At 52.4% G+C, this 22,768-nt stretch overlaps 1 protein-coding gene across 1 annotated transcript in view; it reads left to right on the plus strand.

The window, feature by feature from the left end:
- Positions 1-22,768, plus strand: part of GALNT12 (polypeptide N-acetylgalactosaminyltransferase 12) — a 37,321-nt gene that overhangs the window by 9,092 nt on the left and 5,461 nt on the right. The window contains exons 2-6 of the mRNA XM_045296529.1: positions 9,437-9,606; positions 14,696-14,885; positions 15,992-16,177; positions 18,114-18,231; positions 20,126-20,302. Of these exons, the coding sequence (XP_045152464.1) occupies positions 9,437-9,606; positions 14,696-14,885; positions 15,992-16,177; positions 18,114-18,231; positions 20,126-20,302 (841 nt within the window). The remainder of the gene's footprint in view (positions 1-9,436; positions 9,607-14,695; positions 14,886-15,991; positions 16,178-18,113; positions 18,232-20,125; positions 20,303-22,768) is intronic.

Below are 22,768 nucleotides of genomic sequence, written 5' to 3' on the forward strand. Positions count from 1 at the left end.
GGTGGGTTTGGGGGAGTCTCCTGGTGCGGCCCGCGCTCCCTGCAGCGCTCTGGCTCCATGAGTCCTGGCTTATCCTCCCTGCGATGGACCGCGATGGGGGAGAGGGGGGCCTGGCAGGTGGGCTAAAGGTGGCCGCCCACACCTCTCTTCTCCACCGACTGGTCCCGGAGCTTTGGGGGCAGCGAGGCCGCAGGAGCACGGAGGCGAGAAGCAGGAGCGACCGTGGGGAGGGCAGCTCTGGCCACGGTCCAGTCCAGCCTGTGGGTGGTGCTGGAGCCGAGCCTGTAGGACCAGAAGGCCCAGTTCCTGTGGAAGCTGCTGGCCGGACCAGTGGGTGCCCTTTGTGTGGGCCCGGCACCAGGGAACAAGATGGCAGCAGGAGGAAGGCCAGGTGGCCGCTGCCATCTTGCATCCGGGCCTCTCCTCCTCAGTCAGGGAGGTCCCAGGTCCCTGGTGGACCCCTTGCTTACAGACTTGGAGGCAAGGAGGACTTAGAGAAAGTGCCCCTCAGGGAGCCACTGTGGACAGCCTGCCGGGTGTGCGTCACCCCTTGCCCCTCTTAAGTTCTGCTCTCCTCACCAGTGTGTGATGGGCTCAGAGGATAGGTGACTTCCCCAAAGGCCATAGGGGGACAGTGGGCGTCCTGCTGGTGTCAGAATTATAGGGGTCTGCTCTGCAGAACTTTGGTCATTGAGAGGGTGAATACCTGGATAAGGAGCCCTCTCCCCTCCTCTAGCCCTCAACATCCGAATGGACTTGAACTTCACTGTCCTCCCTACATTTTTTTTTAAATCTGGCTGCCGACCAAAAGGTTGGTGATTTAACCCCCCAGCCACTCCATGGGAGAAAATCTAGCAGTCTGCTTACTTAAAGATTTGCAGCCTCAAAACCCCCACAAACCCACTGCCGTCAAGTCATTTCTAACTGAGAGACTCAACTGCCCCTCTAGATGTCAGTGGCCATACAACCTTTATGGGAGCCGAAAGCCTCCTCTTTCTTCTGAGGAGCATTTGGTGGATTGGAACTGAGGATCTAATGGATAGCAGCGTAACTCATAATCCACTACACCTCTGGGGCTCCTTCCAAAAACCCTATGGTGCGGTTCTACCCTGTCCTGGAGTACTGCTCCGCGTCAGAATCAACTCGAAGCAGTGGGCTGGGTTTGGACTCACTTCTAGCTCCAGGTTTTTGCCTGAGGCATTTTTCTGTCCATATTTCTTGGTACGACTTTGTAGGGGGTGGGGTAGCCTTCCCCTCTTCACTAAGGTGACCAGACGTCCCGCTTTTTAACAATATTTCCCACGCCCTCCAGCGTTTTTTAAAAAGTCCTGATTTTTGGAAAGAATATATGACACGCTAGGGTATACGGTTTTCGGCTGTCATGTGGCTATTTCGTCAGGATATGAGTTTTATTGATGGTGTCCCGCTTTTGTCCCGCTTTACCAATGTGAAAATCTGGTCACCTTACTCTTCACCCAAATGTCTGGCTGCACATCGAAGCAGTAAGGGGAGGGTGGGGGTGGGGCACAGCTTTCATGGGAACTCACCCCATGGGAGCTAAAAGCCCACTTTTTCCCTATCAGTTCTGTTATTTTGATAAAGCTACTTAGCCACTCTTTGGCTCAGTTTTCCCATCTGTGAAAGAGGGAGCCGGTAGAAATAGCATAACATGGGGGTTCACCCCTAGCACCCCGCCTGAGAGCACGCAGCGGGCTCAGTTCTTGCCGTTTCCTCCCCTGTTTGCGAGAGGATTCTCACGAGGCTGCCTTTGAGAGCCATCTAGGGATTGGTTATCATTTTTCTTTTCTGGAACCCAGCTTCCTTTATTGGGACTATTGCTTTGAAACACTGTGGGGCTGATGGTATCCAGTCTCCATGGTGATGCAGCTGCCTGGTGCCCTATCAGGATTGGCTTATAGATCCGGCTGTTGCATTGACCCTGGGAAGTTAATCCAAACACAGCGTGATAAGGAGTTCACTGAATGCCTCCTGCCTTCCATTCCTGCTGAAGGGCCGGTCGGCTATTCTTGCCCGGCTAGACAAAAGTGGGCTTGAGCCCTGCTGTTTTAAGCTGGCTAGGCCCAGAGCGTAAGTAAACATGAGGTAGTCAATAAGGCCAGGGCCCCGTGTGGAGGCTCACTTCTATTTTAGTGCCTGTTGGAACCCTGGTGGCATAGTAGTTATACACTGGGCTGCTAGACGCAAGGTCAGCAGTTTGAGACCACCAGCCCTCTGCAGGAGAAAGACAGGGCTTTCTAAGCCCCTAAAGCGTTGCAGTCTCGAAACTCACAGGGGCAGTGCCCCCAGGTTCTATGAGGTGGCTATGAGGTGGCATCAACTCAATCGCCACAGTGAGTTTGGTGTGGAGTTTGTTGCAGGACTGCAGAGCTGACCAGCTGCCTGAGAAACAGGACCAGCCAAGCCTGAATTCACAGTGGGAGGGGCTTGCCACTAGAGTCTAATCAACAAGCAGGCTAGTGGCGGAGGATAGCGATGTTGGGTGCCAGCAACTGGATTCCCACCCATCCCGACCCCATTCACGTGACAGAGTGGAACTGCGGAATGTAGTCTTCTAAGCTGGAATCTCTTAAGACAGGAGTCAATCGATTTGCCAGCTCTTTCTCCTTCAAAGCTGATGGGTGGTTTTGAATCACTGGCTTGTTGGTTGCTTATCGAGTGCTTAACCGTTGTGCCGCCCGGCCTCCTGCACTGCTCCCCCAGGGCCCCTTAGAGGAGGGGTGAGTGGCCTTGAATGTTGCAGGAGGGAGGGTCCTGAGAGAGCAGCCAGTCTAAGCAACACCCCCAACACTCACACTCTGCCAGGCTGGTCTAGAACCCAGATCTTTTATCCCCTGTCTTGTCTTGGAGGATGTGTGAGGCATTATTTATATACTTAAGTTAAGATGCTCAGTTAAGAAACTTCAGCTTATACAGAGAAGCAAAAATAAGTAGATAAAAAATCACTCATGCACCTGCCATTTCGGGAGACCAGTGGTTAACATTTTGCTGTTTGTTCTTTTAGACTTTTCCTAGTATAGATATGGTAGTCAGCCTCTTGACTCACGGCGACCCAGTGCTCAGTGGAACAAAATGCCAGCTGTTGTCTCCTGGCTGATGGGACTATTGAGATCCGAAAGGTTTTCAGAAATGGTTCGCCAGGCCTCTCTTCCTAGTCTGCCTTAGTGCAGAAGTGCCACTAAACTCTGTTCAGCCTACTTAGGTTTTGAAACCTGTACATCTAAGTGTGTGGATGAGGACATACTCATCTGTGAGTACGAGCATAGGCCCATAGGTGTTTTTAACCAAAAAAGCGCCCCCAAACCAGATGCCTCGCCATTGAATCTCTAGGCTGACTCATAGTGACCCTATAGGACAGGACAGTACTGTTCCTGTGAGTTTCAAAGACTCATGGGAATAGAGAGCCCTGTCTTTCTCCCTCAGGCATACTGGTGGTTTTGAACTGTTGATCTTGCAGTTCACAGCCCGGTCCACAACCACTACTCCACCAGGGCTCCTAAAGTCACGCTTCCAACTCCTGTTAGCAGAAGCAGGAGCTGGGAATGACTGGGAAACTTTGACTTGGCTCTTCCGGATGTCTGCAAAGCTGGTACCAGGTCTGCCGTGTCGTTGGACAGGGCAGACCAGTGAAGAGTCAGTTTGGAGTGTTGGCTGGAATTCTGAGACTCGGGTAAACCAAGCCCCTCTGAGAGCCGAATCCTTCATGTACCAGCAGACTCGCGCATGGCTTCCTTTATAGCCGTGTTAGGAGGGCGGGGGTGGGGTGGGGGTGCAGGCCAAGGAGTCTTTTCCTCGCAAGAGAGCAAGTATAGGGTTTGCAGAAACACTTTCTCAAGTAAGCTCTCATTTGACCTGAGCAAGGAGGGGCACTTGGGGGACCCAGCCTACAGCCCTGGGTTTACAGTGTAAGAGACCTGCCCCCGTCAACCCACTGCCCTGGAGTGATTCTGGACCCTGTAGGGCAGAGTAAAACTGCCCCCGTGGCTTTCCAAGGCTGTCGGTGTTGAAAGAAACAGACGGACACTTCTGTCCCCTCTGGGACCGCTGCTGGGTTCTTGTGGTTGGCAGCTGAGCATTTTAACTGCTTTGCCACCAGAGCTCCCAGGAGACCTGCCCCGGAACCATTCAGTCAGAATCTCTGATCAGGCCTGGGGGGTGGGGGTGGGGGATGGACTGTGAGGGGTGGGATCAGACCAGGATCAGGCCAAGGAGGGGTTCGTAAGAAGTTCGCTGCAGTTGGAATGAGTCATGACGGCACCCTTAGCTGTAAGGTGCACACAAGTCTATGATGGCTAACATCAGCGGTAGACCTTTCATCCGTCGGCCAGGAGACCCAGGTTTCATTTGTGGACAAGTCACCTCCTACGTAGATAGCTACCCACTGTCCGTCAGTGGAGCTTGCATGTGGCTGTGCTGCCCACAGGTTTCCGTGGAGCCTCCGGGCTCAGATGGACTAGCAGGAAAGGTCTGGCAATCTCCTGACAATCAGCCAACGGAAACATGATGGCTCTTAGTGGTCAGATCCTCAGCTGATGACAGGGATGGGGGAAGGACCCCGGGCAGTGTCCAGCCCCCTTGTGTATTGGGATCGCCACGAGTCAGCGGCTGACCTGAGGGAAGCTGAAAACAACGCTCATGTATTAAAACATTTGCTCCCTGTTTTCGTAGAGTAGAGAAGCCTGCAGGTAATCGCTATAATACTGTCTATCATCAGTGTAGCCTGCTTCTCTTTTCTGACTCAGACAGACCTTAGCAGGAGGACAAAGGTGGAGCGTGCGGGGCATGTATTTCTCCAGGTACCACTGTGGGGTACTGCGGAGGCAGGCATGAGCCGTTTTCAGCCATGGCAGAGGAGTCGGGAGAGCTTCCTATGGAGTCTCAGCTCTTTGGGTTTCTTGACCTCTTGCTCTGGTTTTGGCCTTGTTAATGACATACTTGCACGCGTGACTCGGAGTTCTGTGTTCAGGCGTTGCGTGCTGGGCAGCAGAGAGCCTTAAAATCGCTCAGCCAAGGTCATTCAACAAAAGAAAGTGTTCGTTTGGCTGGGGCTGGCCGAGGGAGCCAGTCAGGATCTCTCTTTGCAGACATGCTTGTCTGTTCTCGTAGCACCGTCTTCAGAGAAACATACAGGGTGTGAAGCTTCTTGGACCGACGGGTGTTTCCTTGGCTTCTGAGAGGTTGTAAACTACAGGGTCTTTTATGAATTCTTAAAAAAAACAAGCCAAACGAAACGTAGTTGATCGTGGTTGAGGTTAACAGTTTGCCAAGCAAATTAGCAAGCCAGACGTAGTAGCATTTGGCAATCGAGCCACAGACGGTTCGGTGACATTGGTGTGGTCCCCACAATGCATCAGCATTCCCGCGGCTGCACGTTGCGTTCTCTGTTTCTGCCCTCTCAGTTTGTTTCCCTCGCCCTTCCTGCTTGCTCCACTTGGTTTTGCAAATGCTCTCTGTATGGTCCTTAAAATGTTCCTAACATTGTTGTGACTGGGTGGGTTCCCAGAGCAGGCCGTCCGCTCTAAACCCAGCCTCCAGACACCTTCAGTTTCAGCTCGCTCATGGCGATCCCCACAGCTTAGCGTCACTTTCCCCACTCCTTCCTTCCCTGTTTCCAGTTTCCCTTTTGCCCCTTTGCCCGCACACGGTTTAGTATTCTACAGTGTGTGTACCTCACTAGTGGTATCGTGCCCCTTACCGGCCAGTTATGTGGTTGACATTTGAGTCGTGGGGATGAGTTCAGTTGCTGACTGGAGATGATGAAGGGCCGTTGTGTCCGGGGTTCCTACCATGTGTCCGGTAACTGACCGGGAAGCCTGTCATTATCTAGAATTTTGGATTTCATTCCACATTTTCCTCCCACTGTGTCCAGGATCCTCTAGGATGATCCCGTTTCTAGGTGTGGTGGTGGCTGGGCACCAGCTAGTTCTCCTGGCCTCAGCGTTGTGGAGACTACTGTTCACGTGGTCCAATGCTCTGAAAGGGATCACATTAGAAGGTCCTGGACAGAATGGGAGCAAAATGTGGAACAAAACTCAAAATTATAAAAGAGACCAGGCTTACTGGTCAGATGGAGACTAGCAGACCCCTGAGACATTGGTTCCTCCTTCAGGTCTCAAACTGGACTCGCCCGCATGGCTCAAGTTGCTGCCAAGCAGCCGGGAGGTCTAGTAAGGGAGCCACAACACTAGGGAGGCACACCGTAGAATAACCAACCATATGGATGTAAAAAGACCCAGGGACCAAGTTCAGAGGGGATAAGGAAGGAATAGGAATGGGAAATCCAGGGAGGAAGTGGGGTGAGTGATGTTACATTGTGGGGATTGCAATCAGTGGCATGAAACAAAAATGTGTATGAGTTGGTAAATGGACAACTGATCTGTTCTAGAAACGTTTACCCAATTCACATTGAAAAGTTAGATCAAAGAAGTACTGTGTGTGTGTGTGTGTGTGTGTGTGTGTGTGTGTTAGGATTCTTTTGGTTACAAGTGATCCAAAACAACACAGATGGACTGAAACATAGAGGGAGTATGTGACTTCTATGGTAGTAAAGTCCAGGGTGAGAACTGAGTTCCAGTTCTGAGTTCTGGATCTTGGGACTCAAATGACATTGTCAGCAAAATATTGATTTGCCAGGCATGTGACCGCCCAGAGTGTGAGTATGAGTGTGTGTGTGTGTGTGTGTGTGTGTGTGTTCACCCTACTCAAACCACGTAAACTGAGGGGGAAGCGTGGTTCCTGAAAAAGAAGTAAAGGTCCAATAATGTGAAGGAGAAAGAAAAGGGTTTAGACAATTGAAACCCACCACTGTGCATTATAATCTTCCTGGCCTGTTCCACAAAGGATATGAGTGTTAATTTTATTTTTAAAAGGTTTTTTATGTGATGGCTTCACTATGAAGATAAAAGATCATAAGACATTTACTGCATCCATTCATCCTCACCACATATTTTTGGGGCTCGAAAAAGTTTGTGGAAAAATTCCATTACCTTTTACCTTTTAATTCCATTTCCCCCCAACCTTCTTGGAACCCTCTCATAGTATGCCATCGGATCTTACTGTAGTTCTGACCCAATTAAGTCATTCTGAGGGATAATGGGTATAGTGCTTATGAGAATGCTTCACCCGGTACCTTACCTGCCGTCAACAACCAGCCCGTGCTGCTGTGAGGCTATAACAAGGCATCCCGGTAATCCAAGTAGGGCTCAGCCCATGTCCTCACAGAGCACATGGACTATCCCCAGACCCTTAGGAAATGAGGTTCTTACTCCGATTGCCATGAAACTTGGCTCAGCGCTTCCTTTTGTCCCCAAGTCAAAAGCCATACAGTGATTTCTGTCTAATCAAAGGATTTACAGCTTTTTATTGTCAGGACACTGAGAAAGGGTTGTTCTCTTCCTAGAAGCACCTTAAAGATCACTGTTGAGAGGCGTTCTAGAACATAGTGAACTTCCTACGAGGCTGGCTGCCTCTCGGGGTCCTTTTAAAGCAAGCAGCAGAAACAGCAGGCCAAGACAAAAGGCGAGGGCATAAGATGACATGCCTGCCCCATGAAGTCATTTGTTATGGGAGCTCAAGACATAGGATCCAGCTACATACAAGTACTTTCTTTGTAATGGCAGAAGTCACGAGTGTCTGTGGTAGAGCATGTTTAAAATGCAAAAAAATGGAAGGAAGTAAATGAAAGTCATTGGCCATTCCACTTTTCAGAAGTAACCATTGTTTGTGCTTTTGGCATATTCCCTCCCCCACATTGTTTATTGTTCGTGTGACCGCATGTACACACACATCGTGGATAGAATCGACTCGGAGTTGTTCACAGCTCTGTGCCCGCTCTCTCTGACAGTTTTATTTACATGTAAGTCACATATCACACATTGCAGTAGTTAGTCCTGTTCAAAAGAGTTGTGTAGTCATTACCACAAACAATTGTAGGACATTCCTTCTGGTACTCATGGTGGTTCGCTCCCCATTACCCACCAATCTCCCTTGCCATGCCCCCAGGAAACTATTCATCCAGTTTCTGTCTCTGTAGATGCACCTATCCTGGATTTCATAGACAGGAAAACATATAAAATCAAAACAAACCAACAATGACAGAACGGAGAAAAACCTCAAGAGAAAAGAAAGCAGAACATATTAAAAACCGGAACAAAGTTTTGGTTTTTTTCTTGGCCTGCTATCTTTCTGCTTCTTCCTTTACAACGATCCCTAAAGGCATTCGGCTTGATCATTGGATCGCACGGGAGATCAAATGAGAAGGGGAAGCCTCATTTAGATGGCTGCTTGTTCCAAGAGGAGCCTTTCAGACGTCAGACAATCTTCTTTCTGATAGCCAGGCACCATTCGCTTTCTTCCCCACCTGTAACCTAATGACAATGGCAGCAATCCACCCCATCATTCACCCGGTGTGATAACAAGGTCATTCCCATCCCTGCCGCAGAGTCACAGGGGCTTCACTGGAGGCTTAATCTACATGGGGGACCCCGCAAATGGGCTTTAGGCTTTCACTGCCATCCATGGTCTTCTGCGAACTGGGTCTCTGTCCTCCCCAACCCATTGCTGTCAGCCACATCCAGAAATGAGAGCTGTTGGTGGTGTCCAGGTGCCACCAATAGTCCTGTGACCTTGAGTTCACCACTGCTTCTTCTGAGGATGGGCTTCTGTGTCAACCAAGGAACTGTCAGTTCAAAGTAACAGCAAACCAGACTAAATGGAGGGGTCCCTGTCACTGCCAGTCAGGCCCACTGTGGAGCTGGGGTGCGGCCACCACACCCCCTCAGGTGACTGCCTTAGAAGGGAGGCAGGTGGCGTGGGTACTGGGGCATTCCTGTATTCTGCAGCATCCTGGGGATGCTCATGCATTCAAGGCTGGTGCATTCTCGCAGCACGCCACCCTGGTTAAGCGTAGACTGTAGACTCCATGACGTTAGAGGGACCGGAAGTAACTGGGGTGATGTGAGCCACACATGCTGCATGAGAGGTGTGGCTGGGACATGCAACCCTGAGGAGCAAGCAGCTACCTGACTCGGGGGCACAGGGAAGTGGTGCTGGCAGAGGAGAACTGGGCCAGTTGAGTTGTTCTCGGCTGAGCCCCAGGCCAGGGAGGCCCGGAGTGGGCTGGGCAAGGCAGGCACAGTCAGAGGAACTGCTGGAAGGACTGGCCGGACAGCTCCCTCCCTCCTGACTGCTGTGTGTGTGGTCGGAGCAGGTTGAACATCATGGGTAGAACCTTTCCTAGAGACGGCGGCGGGTGCTCCAGGTGTTTCTGGGGGCTCAGCAAGGTCTTGGGCAGATTATGTCTAGTTCCCCAGGGGCAACCTTGAGGCCACAGCCATTGCCGTGCTCCTCACTCCCTCCCCAGCCCCATCCTGGGCTGGAGCCTGTGGTCCTGATCCCTGAGGCTGTGTTGTGTTCGCAGGTGCATGGAGAAGAAGTACGACTACGAGAATTTCCCAAGAACATCTGTGGTCATCGCGTTTTATAATGAAGCCTGGTCCACTCTCCTTCGGACGGTCTATAGTGTGCTCGAGACATCGCCAGACAGCCTTCTGGAGGAAGTCATCCTCGTCGATGACTACAGTGACAGAGGTCAGTCCCTGGTGGGGAAGAGGGCCTTACTCCGTGGCAGTGACCATGGGCCCGGTGACCAGGTGGATAGAAGAGGCCTGGACCAGATGGGCTTCCCATGTCCTCTGCACCCAGCAGTGGTGGGGCTCAGGGCCTGGTGCTGGGGAGCAGGTGTAATGCCTGAGGGCTCACTGCACAATGCTTTGGGGATCAGCAGAGGGACGGCCTCCCCTTGACCAGGAAGACTTCACAGAGGTGGGTGGCCTGAATCTCCCAGATGGCAGGGGAGGTGGAGAGGGCTTCTCAGAGAGAGGGCCTCACACGTGGAAAGGTTGTTGTTTGGATCTGCAAGTCGCTCAGGAAGGCCAGAGGGTCAGCTGTGTCCAGGGAGTGGGCAAGATGAGGGGAGATGGGTGCAGAGGGGCGGGTCTCTGGCCTTGGCTGGAAGAGTTTGGACTGCATTATTATGAGGGCAGGGGGATCAACAGGAAGGCAGTTTGGGCCTTCAGAGGGGCCCCTGGGTTGGCATGTGGAGAATGGGGGTTTAGGGGAGCTCGCTGGGGAGCAGAGGGCCTATATCAAGGCGGCCCAGGTGGGAGGTGGGCTTGGAGTCCGGTGGTGGCTGAGGAGGGAGGCAGAGGGAGGGACTGGAGGGCTGTTGCAGACTGGCAGAGTGTGTGAGGGGGCGAGCGAGCGAGAGGGAGGTGAGAGGGGGACTCCAGCCTCCTGGCCTGGGTGTCCAGGTGAAGGGGAGTGAGTGAGTGTGTGTGTGTGTGTGTGTGTGTGTGTGTGTGTGTGTGTGTGTGTGTGCTGTCCTCTCTTCTGTTCTGTTTGTTGTATTATATTGCTATTTTTCAACAGTAGAAAGAAGTGCTGTGGAAGACCACGGCAGTGGGGAGCCAGGGGTGGACCTTGGAGACAGGGCCTCCTGTAGATGGTGAAAGTCAGAAAGGCTTCTCTGAAACTAGTCACTTTACGCTTGCTAGGCGGCTGCCACGGGGAGACCCACCCCACCGCATCAGGCCAGGGAGTGGCAAGTACAGGTGCTGGAAGGTGGAGAGCACACCTGTGGGCGGTGCTGGAGGAGAAAGATGTTACCGGAGAGGCAGGGCCCATCGAGTAGGGCCTCAGAGGCTGCAGGAGGGGTTGAGCTTCCTGATAGGAGCCGTGGGGGGACATCTGAGGGTGGGAGAACAGTCAGGTGCCTGAAGAGCCACTCTCCTGCTGTGTGGACAATGTCAGGGCGAGGTGAGCAGGGCTGCGCCACCAGGCCCTCGAACTTGGCTTGGATGGGCGCTCACCGTGGGCCCGGGATAGCAGGCAATGAGCCAGCCAATCTCGCGCGACTGGCTCTGAAGGGCAGCTATGCCGACCCGAGGGGAAATGTCTGGGCTGTAATCACAGGTGGAGCGGGGTCTTTCTTCGTTGCTAGAGATTGTTGCAAACCAAATTACAACTCCTGGGCCACCCAGGAGGGAGCAGCTCCTGCTTGCTAGGCATCTGCTGTCTCAGCACCGAGCCTGCTGTCTGACTGCAAAACCCAGCCCGGATGTGCCCTTGTTGGTGTGTGGCGTCTCTGGTGCCACGAAAAGTGAGCACCGCCATGCGAAGCGTTGGAGGCTCGTGTCCACCTGGAGGCGCCTTGGAGGAAAGGCCTGGTGATCTGCTTCTAAAAACAAACAAACAAAAAACCACAGCCGCTGAAAACCCTATGGAGCAGTTTCTACCCTGACCCACAGGGGACGCTGTGAGTCAGTCCACTAAGGGCAGCGGGTTTCAGTCTATGTGTCTGGCTAGCCTCACAGAGACTCAAAACACTGATCTCTCTCTCACGTCACACATCTAGTGTCAGTGGTCCAGGCTAGAGTGAGGGCTTGGTGGTGTCTGGGTGCCCCAGCTTGTTGCTCTGCCTTTTCTAGGATGGTTGCTACCTGAGTCTGTGTGGTTTAGGCTGGTCTCCACCTGCTGCTTACCTGGGTCAGTGGGAACAGTTTAAAGCAGACGAGGGCCTTTCCATTTCAAGACACTACCTGCAAGGTTCCGTAGGACCCTTTGAGTGGACCTTGGTTGCAAGGGCACCCTGGCTACAAGAGAGGCTGGGACAGCTCATTGTCTGGGGGAGTGGGGGCTCTAGGGGATAAGCAGACATGTCTGTGGCAGCTTGTTGAGCCAGGCTCGGGTGTGATGCGGAGCGTAGCAGCCTGGAAGCCCACAGGGTCAGTTCTGCTGTCCCACAGGGTGGCTATGGGTTGGCATTGAGAAGGGCAGTGGATTTGGTCTGGTTCCCACTCAGTCTACTGACCCAGGTGGAACCACAATGAGCGCCGGGACCTCATGGCTCCCTCTAATGTTCAGTCTTCCTTCTGGGCACAGCACGGTTCCTGCTCTGATGCCTTCCCTGGCAAACTGCTTGCTCAAAATGCTCAAACGGTAAACAGGGTTTTTCCCTGCAGTTCCCCCCTTCAAACGTAAAACTCCTGTTCTGTCAGCGGTTCTGAGTGGGGCTCAGGTTTTCTTTCTAAGTCCCTTGGCTTCAAACAAAAAGCTTTGTCTTTCTCTTTTTTAAGTAATTTTATTGGGGGATCGCACAATTCTTATCACAATCCATACATCCATCCATTGTGTCAACCATATTTGTACATTTTTTGCCCTCATCATTCTCAAAACATTTGCTTTCTGCTTGATATCAGCTCCTCAATTCCCCCACTGCCTCCTGGCCCCCAAAGCTTTTTCTTTTCAGGCAATTCTTTACTCCCCTTTAGCATAGCGAATCAAATGATCTGGAGGAGAAAACAACGGGACCAACGGTTCCAGGGGGTGGGTGAGTGGGGAACACAGGAGAGGGGGAGGCAGGGGAAAAGAAGTGGGTGTCAACAAACCCAGCGACTAGGAAATAATAAAATGGATGGTGAGGAGGGCATAGGATGCCTGTAGGGCTTGATCAAGGGCTGTGTAAACAAGAGGAATTAATGAAACTCGAATCAAGGCCGAACATGATAGTGGGACAAGAGGAAAGTAAAAGGAAATAGAAGAGAGAATAAGGAGGCAAATGGGCATTTATAGAGGTCTAAATACAGACATGTACATTCATAAATATATTGATATATGACGATGGAGAAATAGGTTAAGTATTAAGGTAGCAGACAAACAAGTCCTCCCTTAACGCAGGAAAACTTTGTTCTAATAACCTGGCATTCCATGATGATGAGCTTCCTGATATGATTGCTGGAGACAAAATGGGTGCATAAGCAAATGTGGTGAAAAAAGCTGATGGTGTCCGGCTATCAAGAGATAGCGTTTGGGGTCTTAAAAGCTTGAAGATAAGACAAGCGGCCATTTAGCTGAGAAGTAACAAAGCCCACATGGAAGAAGCACACCAGCCTGTGTGATCATGAAGTGTCGATGGGATCAAGCATCAAAGACCCAGAACAAAAAATTATATCGTTGTGAATGAGGGGGAGTGTGGAGTGGAGACCCGAAGTCCATCTGTAGACAATTGGACACCCCCTCACAAAAGGGTCACTAGGAAGAGACAAGCCAGCCAGGGTGCAGTATAGCACCAATGAAACATACAACTTTCCTCTAGTTCTTTAATGGTTCCTCCCCTCCACTATCCTGACCCCAGTTCTACCTTACAAAGCTGGCTAGACCAGAGCATGTACAGGGGTACAGATAAGAGCTGGAAACACAGGGAATCCAGGACAGATAAACCCCTCAGGACCAATAATGAGAGTAGTGATACCAGGAGGGTAAGGGGAAAGTGGGAGGAGAGAGGGGCAACCGATCACAATGATCTACGTATAATCCCCTCCCAGGGGGATGGACAACAGAAAAGTGGGTGAAGGGAGACATCCTGTTAGTGTAAGACATGAAAAAAAAAATTATCAGGGTTCACAAGGGAGGGAGGGCTCTGGAGGGAGGGAAAGAAAATGAGGAACCAATACCAAGGGCTCAAGTAGAAAGAAAATGTTTTGAAAATGATGATGGCAGCAAATGTACAAATGTCCTTGACACAATGGATGGATGGATGTAAGAGCTGTAGAGCCCCCAATAAAAAGATTTTAAAAAAACCCAAACAAATATCGGCTGAAGGCGGACTTACAAGCTCCTGTAATCATGATTGATGGCCCGTATCACAATAACAAGTTGGAAAATATTGGGTTTCAGTGCAGCTAAGTAAACACACAAGCCTTGAACTTTAAAAATGATGCCTAAAGACAATGATCTCTTCTCCACCCACGGGCTGTATCTATTTGTGTCCGTATGACCGGGAGACTGGCAGGCCGGCTCAGAAGGCGCTGACCTCCTGTTACTCCTCACCAGCCAGGCTCTTCCCTAGGCCACTCCAGAAGCAGCGGGTTTCTTCTCAGCTGCAGCATGTCATTCCTTTCATCCATTACAAGGAACAGTAACCAACGTAGCCGTGCTGGGAATCAAATGTTCTACTTCCCATGCCTTTTGAGATCCGTCTTCTAAAACCGCCATGCTTCTACCAGTCTGACGGCACCCCAGACGCCTGTGGTGCAGGCTCAGTGTTCTGCGTCTCTCTAGGGTTCTCCTACCCAACTCCCTGGCTACGCAGGACCCACCCGCAGACAAGATTCATGATCAAAGGGTTTAATAAGGAAGTTAACAAGTTGTAATCCCAGTAAGAAGTGCCCAGAGTTGAGTTGTTTCTCTGGACATGTTACACCTGCTTCTATACCAGCGGTCCTCAAACCACAGCCCGCGGGCCACATGTGGCCCGCCGAGGACATTTATCCAGCCCGCCGGGTGTTTTGGCCCCGTTCTGCTGGTATAGAGGCAGGTGAGACGCCCCCCTTACCCTATGATAGAGGGAGCCCAGCTCTCCTCTCACCCTTTTTGCAGTGTCAGCTTGGGCTCAGTGGAGGGTGCTGGTCCCTCTGTGTGAAGATCACCAGGCCTTTCTTATAAGGTGTCTCTGGGTGGATTGGAACCGCCAACCTTTCCGTGAGCATCTCTCTGTGAGCACCATCAGAGATTTCAGAGAAAAGAAGGCTGGTGCCTATTTAGTCTTCTTTCCAGGTTTGGGACGAGGGGGTCTGCTCAGGTGTCATGGTGATTCTTGTTGTTCGGCTTGTTTCCCCAGAGCACCTGAAGGAGCCCCTGGCCACGGAGCTGTCCCGCCTGCCGAAGGTGCGCCTGATCCGCGCGAACAAGCGGGAAGGCCTGGTGCGAGCCCGGCTGCTGGGGGCGTCCACGGCCAGGGGCGATGTGCTGACCTTCCTAGACTGTCACTGTGAGTGCCACGAAGGCTGGCTGGAGCCTCTGCTGGAGAGGTGCGTGTGCTGCCACCCACCGGGGGCGAGGGTGGGGGTGGTCACTGCATTAGCTAGACCAGAGACGATGTACTGTAAAGTGCTCAGGATACACGAGCACACGGGAGTGTTTGCTCTCGTACTGTTAGATGCCCCCAAAGCTCCACACTCACGGCCAGCGAATTGATTTGAACCCACGGCGACCCTGCTGCAGGACAGGGTGAAACTGCCCCAGTGGGTTTCGGGGGCTGTCACTCGTTAAGGGAGTAGACAGCCTCATCCATCTCCTGAGACGTGACTGGTGGTTTCGAACTGCTGACCTTTCGGAAAGCAGCCCAATGCGTGACCATGACCAGGGCTCTTTCCATGTTAAGACATGTTTATTGTCAAGGACTTAGACATCGTCATCAGCCAAGAAACATCACAGCCGCACAGAATCACACCCCTAGAGAATGTCCCGTGTGGTGTATTTCCTTCAAATACAACCAGTGGTGACTTGCCTAGTGTCCCATGGCCAAGAAGGGACAGCAGTAGGACCTGTAAGCTAACGCCAAAGCTGACCCTCGGGTCCCTGGGCATTGGAGTCATTGCTTCTTGATGCTAAGATGTGCCACTGTGCGAGTAGATAACTCAGTCCTGAGACATTGAAGGCCTGCTTTCTGTTTTAAAAGGCATGTGGACTTCTATAAGGAGCTCTGGTGGGGTAGTGGATTTCCTGTTGGACTGAAAACCACGAGGTCAGCAGTTCGAAAGTCACCAGATGCTCCAAGGGAGACAGATGAGGCTCTCTGCTCATCCGGTGAAGATGTGCAGTCTCAAACTCCCAGGGCAGATCTGCTCTGCCCCATAGGGTTTTAATGAGTTGGAATCGGCTTGATGGCAGTGAGTTTGCCTTCTGAGTTTTCTCGTTGTCTAAGCCTTTCACCTTCGGAGAGACTCAGGCGTGTAGAGCCCTGAGACCTCAGGCGGAGGCCAGCGTGCCCTCCTCTGCCCAGTGCTCCCCATGTCCCCCAGACTGCCAGTCATTTGCCGGGAGCAGACACCCGGGACAGGAGAAGTGGGTGCCTTGCAGCGAGGTCTTCTCCCTTCCAGTGGCCCAGAAAGATAGGCTGCCTTGGTGCTTGCAGGATCCACAGCGAGCCGTCGGCGGTGGTGTGTCCCGTGATTGACGTGATCGACTGGGACACCTTCGAGTACCTGGGGAATGCCGGGGAGCCCCAGATCGGCGGCTTCGACTGGAGGCTGGTGTTCACATGGCACACGGTCCCCGAGAGGGAGAGGATACGGATGAAGTCCCCCATTGATGTCATCAGGTCAGGGGAAACTTCTCGGTGACCTTGAGCGTGCCTCCTGGCATCTGGCTTAGCTGCCAGTGACGGCCTTCAGAAGACGGTAGCCCTTAGGCCCTTTGCACTTGGTGGGTGAGTCTGAGCAGAGGGCTGAAGGGGACCTGTTACTCTCATCCCTGAGTGGTGACGTAATGTTCTTTCCTATTCCTCCTCTTCCAAGTTCAGGTTCAACTGGGAGACGGGAGGAGTCGGGCAGGCAGAGGTCAGGGCTTTAGCCTCACAGCCGGTGTAGAGAAACAGAGATGCCGGCTTAGTTCTGCATCTATTGTCTGCCAATGGGCTCCGAATTCCTCCATGAGTCCTGGCGTTGAGCTGATGCCCTGTTGGCCAGTGGTAGATACAAGAAGCTACAGTGATGGCCATGGCCAGTGGCAGAGATAGGAAACTACAGTGATGAGCAGGGCCAAGCCGTGGGAGGAGGGAACTGAAGGTAGGCAGGAGGGCTTGGGAGCTTCCCCTGAGAGGGTGGGAGTCAGTGAGAGGATCGGAGCTGTGCTGGCTTACGCTAGATGCCAAATGTGTGTCTTGGAAGAAGTCAAGTTGTGGGCACGGGCCCCAGAGGGCCACTCTGCAGTCTTCCAGGTCAGAAATGTCGGTGGCTTGGACCAGGTGGCGGAGAGGATGGAGGGAAGTGGTGGATTGCTGGGTGGGAAGAATGGGGCATGACGGTGGCTGTTGGGAGATCACATAGAGCGCATTCCATCCACCCTCCCTAGACAGATGTGGAGCCTGGGCCACGGCGTAGGAAGGATCTTGTACAGGGTCACCAGTCCAGCCTGCCATGCCCCCTCTTCCTGCCATACACACCCTCAACAACTTTGTGGCCAATGGTTCTTCCTCTCCAACAGTGTCTCTGGGCCTCGTGCCCTCGTCTGAGAAATATGTCTGCTCGTGTCCACCCGGCCTACTTTCCGAGTGTAAGGATGGACACGTGGGAAAATACGTTTTCCTTCCTCCTCCTTTTCTGAATCTGCTGGATTTGCCCTTGGGTAGATGCTGCCCCTTTGATCTCAAATGGTTGGTGGTTCAATTCAACCCACTGCCGTTGAGTCCACTCTCATGCACAGCAGCCCTATGGAGCAGAGTAGAACCGGCCCCACGGGTTTCTGAGACTTTAGATCTTTGTAAGAGTCGACAGCCTCGTCTTTGTCCTACAGAGCTGCTGGTGGATTCAAACCACTGACCTTGTGGGTAGCAGCTCAGTGGGTAGCTCCCTACACTACCAGTGCTATGCCAAAGACTGCCACCTCCCTCGTATTAGGGTTTCCCTTATAGACCTGCCTGTTTGGCAGAAAACTAAGCCATAGGGTGAGCTCATTTCTAGACCTAAAGGATGATTAAGGGCCGCAGTCTTTCAGGGGTCCCATCAACCTCTTCCAACAGTGCTTGCCTAAGAAATCAGGGTTTCTGGGTGTGGCTATAACCTCCATCGCCAGACGTTGGCCTTGCTCTGGGGGAATGTGGCCTCTCTTTCTCTTCCCATCGTCTCTGCTTCTGAGAGCGAAAGGGTTTCTTTCCCCCACAGCCCTTGCTCATGCGGATCTGCCTTCTGTTTCCACTTCTCCTCTTGACTGGCTTCCCTTGGCCCTCCAGACCCCAGCTTCTCCAGAACCTTTGCCCTCCTCTCCCTGCCCCCTGCTCGCTCTGTGTTCCCACAGGCTCCAAGGTACCGTGTTCTTGCTCTGTGATTGCCTGCGAGGTGTCTGAGCCGCTTCAGGACAGGACAGGGACGGTGGGGACACTTCTGTGCCCCCCGCTTCCGCGTGGTGCCTGGCACAGGGTCGGCAGTCAGGGCCCGATTAGAGGTGGCTGAGTGGAGCAGAGATCTTGTGGCAGGCCTCCAGGGCAGCCGGCTGTGATGGTGTTTGCAGCTGGAAATCTGCCCCTTATTCTCCTCTAGGTCTCCAACAATGGCTGGCGGGCTGTTTGCTGTGAGTAAGAGATATTTTGAATATCTGGGCTCTTATGACACAGGCATGGAAGTTTGGGGAGGCGAAAACCTCGAGTTCTCCTTCAGGGTAAGTATCCTGGTCTTGTTATGCACTCCTTCTCAATCTGTCATTTCTCCTCTCTCCTCTCCCCCACTTCTCTCTCTCTCTCTCTCTCTCTCACACACACACACACACACACACACACACACACACACACACACACACGGATGTGCTGTGATGGGCGCTGGACTTTCCTGCATTGTGGCAGTTTATCCAGTGATTCTGAGAGCTGATCATGCTACACCCGCGTATTGGTACAATGCTTGTCTTACACTGGCTTTTACAACAATATGATTTATTGAAACTGGAGCTGGTAAGGGCGTTGGGAGTTACCTTGTTTTCTCTTTCTGCAGAGGGGAGGAACTGAGGCTCAGAGCGGGTGAGCCACCGGCCGGGGTCGCACAGTGCCTTGGTGGCAGAGACTGAGTTAGGACACAGGTTCCTGCCCTCTGAGCCTGTCTTCTGGGGCCGTCACTTGATTCCTCCTTTCGGTTAGCCTGCTTCTTTAGCACAACGCCTTCCAGACTCTGACACCCCTGAGAATGTTTGGGGAAGTGTGCTAAGGAGACAGACTTGCAGGGGCGAGCTCCAGAGAGCCAGCTTGGATACTGTGTTAGTCTGGGTACTTTAAAGAAACAAATCCACAGAAACTCATGTATAAGAGAGAGTTTTATATAAAGGTTAAGTGCGCATCAAGCAAACATCTCAACCTAGTGCTGCCCAAGCCCACAAGTCCAACATTAATCCATATGTCCAACACCAGTCCACAAAGTCCTCCTCCATCTCACAAAACACACACAATGACGCCGACTGCAGGAGGAAAGCCGAGTCAGTGAATGTGTAAGCATCTCAGTGCTGGTAGGGGTCTCCACACGGCTGCTCTGGCACCCAGGGCTGCATCGGGGTAGGTCCATGCGGCTTCTCCTCAGGGATGTCTTGCCAGCTAAAGCAGGGAACTGGCTAAGGCAGCTGCACCCTGGTCCGACCGTCAGAAAGCAAGAGACCTGAGAACTAGAAAGGCAAGGCTCACGGAGCCATTTATCTCTCCACCCTTCAATTAGCCCCACATGTGTTTATTGGCCAGGTTGGCACAATAAACTACCTCAGAGAGATACGGCCATGGCACAGGAATCTACTTTTTGTCACAAGCTACCTGCTGCTGCTGCTGCTGCTGCTGTGGAACAAGGCTGTCAGCATTTCAGGGGGGTTTCCAGTTAGCAGAATAAATCTCAAAACCATATGTAAGCGATCATGCTTTTCAATCAAAAATTAAATTTCCAAATATTTGGTGTGGTTTCCTGCCTTCATAAAACGTTGGCAGAGAGGAATTTGGTGTCCGTCCGTGTCTCCCCCCCTCTCCCCCGTGCGCAGGACTCGAGTTGCCCACGTTAAGTCCCAGAGGCTAGATTTAGGCTCGCATCTCTGGGACACTGAGGTGCTCATGGCTGTTGGCCCCAGCATGAGACAGCCCTGTTGCCCCCACCTGCTGGGTTTTGGGGTGTGCTTTTAATGGTCTTTCTGCCTCTTCCCTAGGTGTCAGGCTGCTCTGTCTGCCTCTAGAAGCTCTTCTCCCCCTTCCAAACCTCTCTTCTTCCTTGTGCTTTCCTCCCTCCCCGGCTAGGAGACCAGGTAACGAGGGGTGGGTTCTGGGCCCGCGGGCCGCTGTGATCAGCGTGCATGGGCTGTGCAGTGCATGGGCTTGGGGCACTGGGTCCGACGGCCTCGGTGTCTTGGCAGTTCTCTTGGGTTTTCCCTGCATGCCGTGCCGTGCACGTGTGGCGTCAGTGGCCTCCAACCTGAGGAATGTTCATGTGCTGGCAGTGTTGCCCGAACTGTCCATGCGCCCACACGGTCCTCATTGCAGCCCACGCCCTGCTGCTCAGTCCAGCCCCTCCCTTCCTCTCCTCTCCTCTGTGTGCAGATCTGGCAGTGCGGGGGGACCCTGGAGACACACCCTTGTTCTCATGTGGGCCACGTTTTCCCCAAGAATGCCCCCTACTCCCGCAACAAGGCTCTGGCCAACACTGTCCGTGCAGCCGAAGTCTGGATGGATGGGTATAAAGAGCTCTACTACCATCGCAACCCTGCAGCCCGCCTGGTGAGTTCCCCGGCCCACCTGGGTCTGGCTGCATTCTCACAGCCCACATGGCTTCCCGCGAACCAAAGCTCTGATTTCTGCCCTCCCGCTGTAGTTGATCTCTTTCCAGAATAGAGACACAATGGACATTCATGATAAAAGTCTGGGAAAGTTTATTCCATTAATAATAATAAAGCAACAGAGCTGGCCACTGGCTGCCTAGGCCCCTGTGTCAGGCCCACCTGCCATTCTAGCTGTAAGTTGGGTATTTCTCCCCTGTGGCCTCTCTCAGGCCCCCTGGAACAGTCCGCCCACCTGCAGGCTTCCTCTTCCAAACGGGGGTCTCCGTGCTGCCTCCATTCCAGACAGATAACTGGCCAGTGGCCTTTCCAGCTCTGCCGTTGCTCCGCACACGTTGTAGAAGGTCAGCCTCCCACTCACAAGGGTGAACCTTGCCCAGCCTGTCTGACTGAGTGGTGGACGAGGTGTGTCCAGGGTTGTCCCCAGGGTGCTGTGCCTTTAGCTGTGCAGTGTGCCCTCTATGCGGTTGCCTTGGTTGCTGCTGTGCTGAGACCAGTTCTTGCCCATGGGGAGGGTCATCAGGCCCTGCTCTGTCCGTCTGCAGGCCCCTTCTGTCCAGGACTAGTTGCTCTTCTCCACCCTAGAGCCTTGTTCTACCCCTGTCCGGGCAGTGGGGGGAGGTGGGGGCGGGGAACACTGTGGAGTGACCCTACCTCTTTTCCCCCAGAAGGCACGGGCTTCTGATGCCAAGCAATCCGCTGTCCCTGCAGAGACCAGCTCTGCCTGCCAGGGGCGCTGTGGCAGCCTGTCCATGGGACGCGAGCTCACTCCCCCTGTATTTGTGTAAATAGAGGGCAAGACTAGAATGTCTGCTCCAAGGCCTCTTGATGGAAATCCCTCCTGAATCCCTACTCTGGAGCCTTACAGAGTAGCTAGAGAACTCCACGGAGGAGAAGATCAAGACTTGGGGAGGGAGTGTTGAAGAATGGGCTTGAGAAGCCCCTTGGCTGGTGTAGGTAGGACTCAGTCTCAGCGGGTCCTCTCAGCGTGTCCACTCTGTGTGCCTCTCGTGCTGCCCCTCAGTGGGTCCTCTCAGCGGGTCCACTCTGTGTGCCTCTCGTGCTGCCCCGCAGAACCTGAGAGTCTCAACCTGACCCTGCTCCCTGGGGCCCCAGGGGTATCCCTCAGCGTCCTCCATTGTGCCCAAGGAACCAGGGTATCCACGCCTGCTCTTCTCTGCCATCTGTTCCGAACCCCTCAGCTCCCTGTTTCTGTGATTCCCCAAATATAATATGGTGGGGGGTCACCAGATATGAGGGAGAATTCAACATACTTGTGGGAAAAGGAAATGAGAAGATAATGGGATCCCCCCATGAATTTCTTGAAACCCCTTCACCTACCTTTTGCATGGTTGCCAAGGACCAAGTGTTGAAATCCAACTGTGATGAAAGCTGAGGGGGTAATGACTCATCACAGGAAGGACCCCTAGGAAGTAGGAGAAGCAGGGAATTTTATTGAGGTTGTTCATTATCATTGCCATTTCATTAGGCATTGAACCTCTCAAATACAATAGAATAGCACAGGGTAGGGACAGTTCATACGATCTTGTGGCTGTCCATTGACTGTACTAAATATAGCTTCACTTAATTGCTTGAAAGCCCTTCCTTCTTGTTTTGTCCAGAAAACGCAGCGTCCACACGTATGTATTGTTGCAGCATTTTGCTCATTCCTCCTAAGTGAGGGGGTACCCCCAAAAAAACTCAGAATTTTTTTCCCTGAAGCTATGTATTTAAATTTTTCTAACAAAACACCCTTATCACCTTCAAATAACTCTCCATTACACTTAATACATTTGTCAAATCTGTGAGTCCATTCTTGGAAACATTTTTCAAACTCGTCGGTTTGGATGGCTTGCAGCACCTCCCTCATTTTTATCTTCATCTCTTCTGCGTCATCAAATCGATGTCCTTTCATGCCCCTCTTCATTCGGGAAAACAAAAAGAACTTGCACGGAGCAAGGTCAGGCAAGTAATGTGCGTGGGCAAAGAGAGGCATGCTGTGTTATGCCCAAAACTGGCACACTGAGATGGCTGCGTGAGCAGGTGCATTGTGGTGGTGGCCAAACCAGTCCCCTGTCTGCCACAAACCAGGCCTTTTTGGTCCCACACTGTTATGCAATCTTTTCAGGGCCTCTAAATAGAAAGCTTGATTAACAGTCTGACCTGGTGGAACGAACCCCAAATGCGCTGAGTCGGCATTTTCATACATTGGGGAACTTGGGACATCCAGAACGAGGTTTCTCATCCATCCACACTTCACCTTTTTTGAAATGAGAAAACCGTTCATACACTTGAGTTTTTCCCATAGCCCTGTCCTTGTAAGCTGTGTTCACCATCAATAGTTTCTGCAGCAGCTTTCCCAAGTAGGAAACAAAGTTTCTCAGCCTCACACTGTTCTCTTAAATCG

This window comes from Echinops telfairi, unplaced genomic scaffold (assembly GCF_000313985.2).
Source record: "Echinops telfairi isolate 266 unplaced genomic scaffold, ASM31398v2 ScPeMD7_7410;HRSCAF=8448, whole genome shotgun sequence".
NCBI lineage: Eukaryota > Metazoa > Chordata > Mammalia > Afrosoricida > Tenrecidae > Echinops > Echinops telfairi.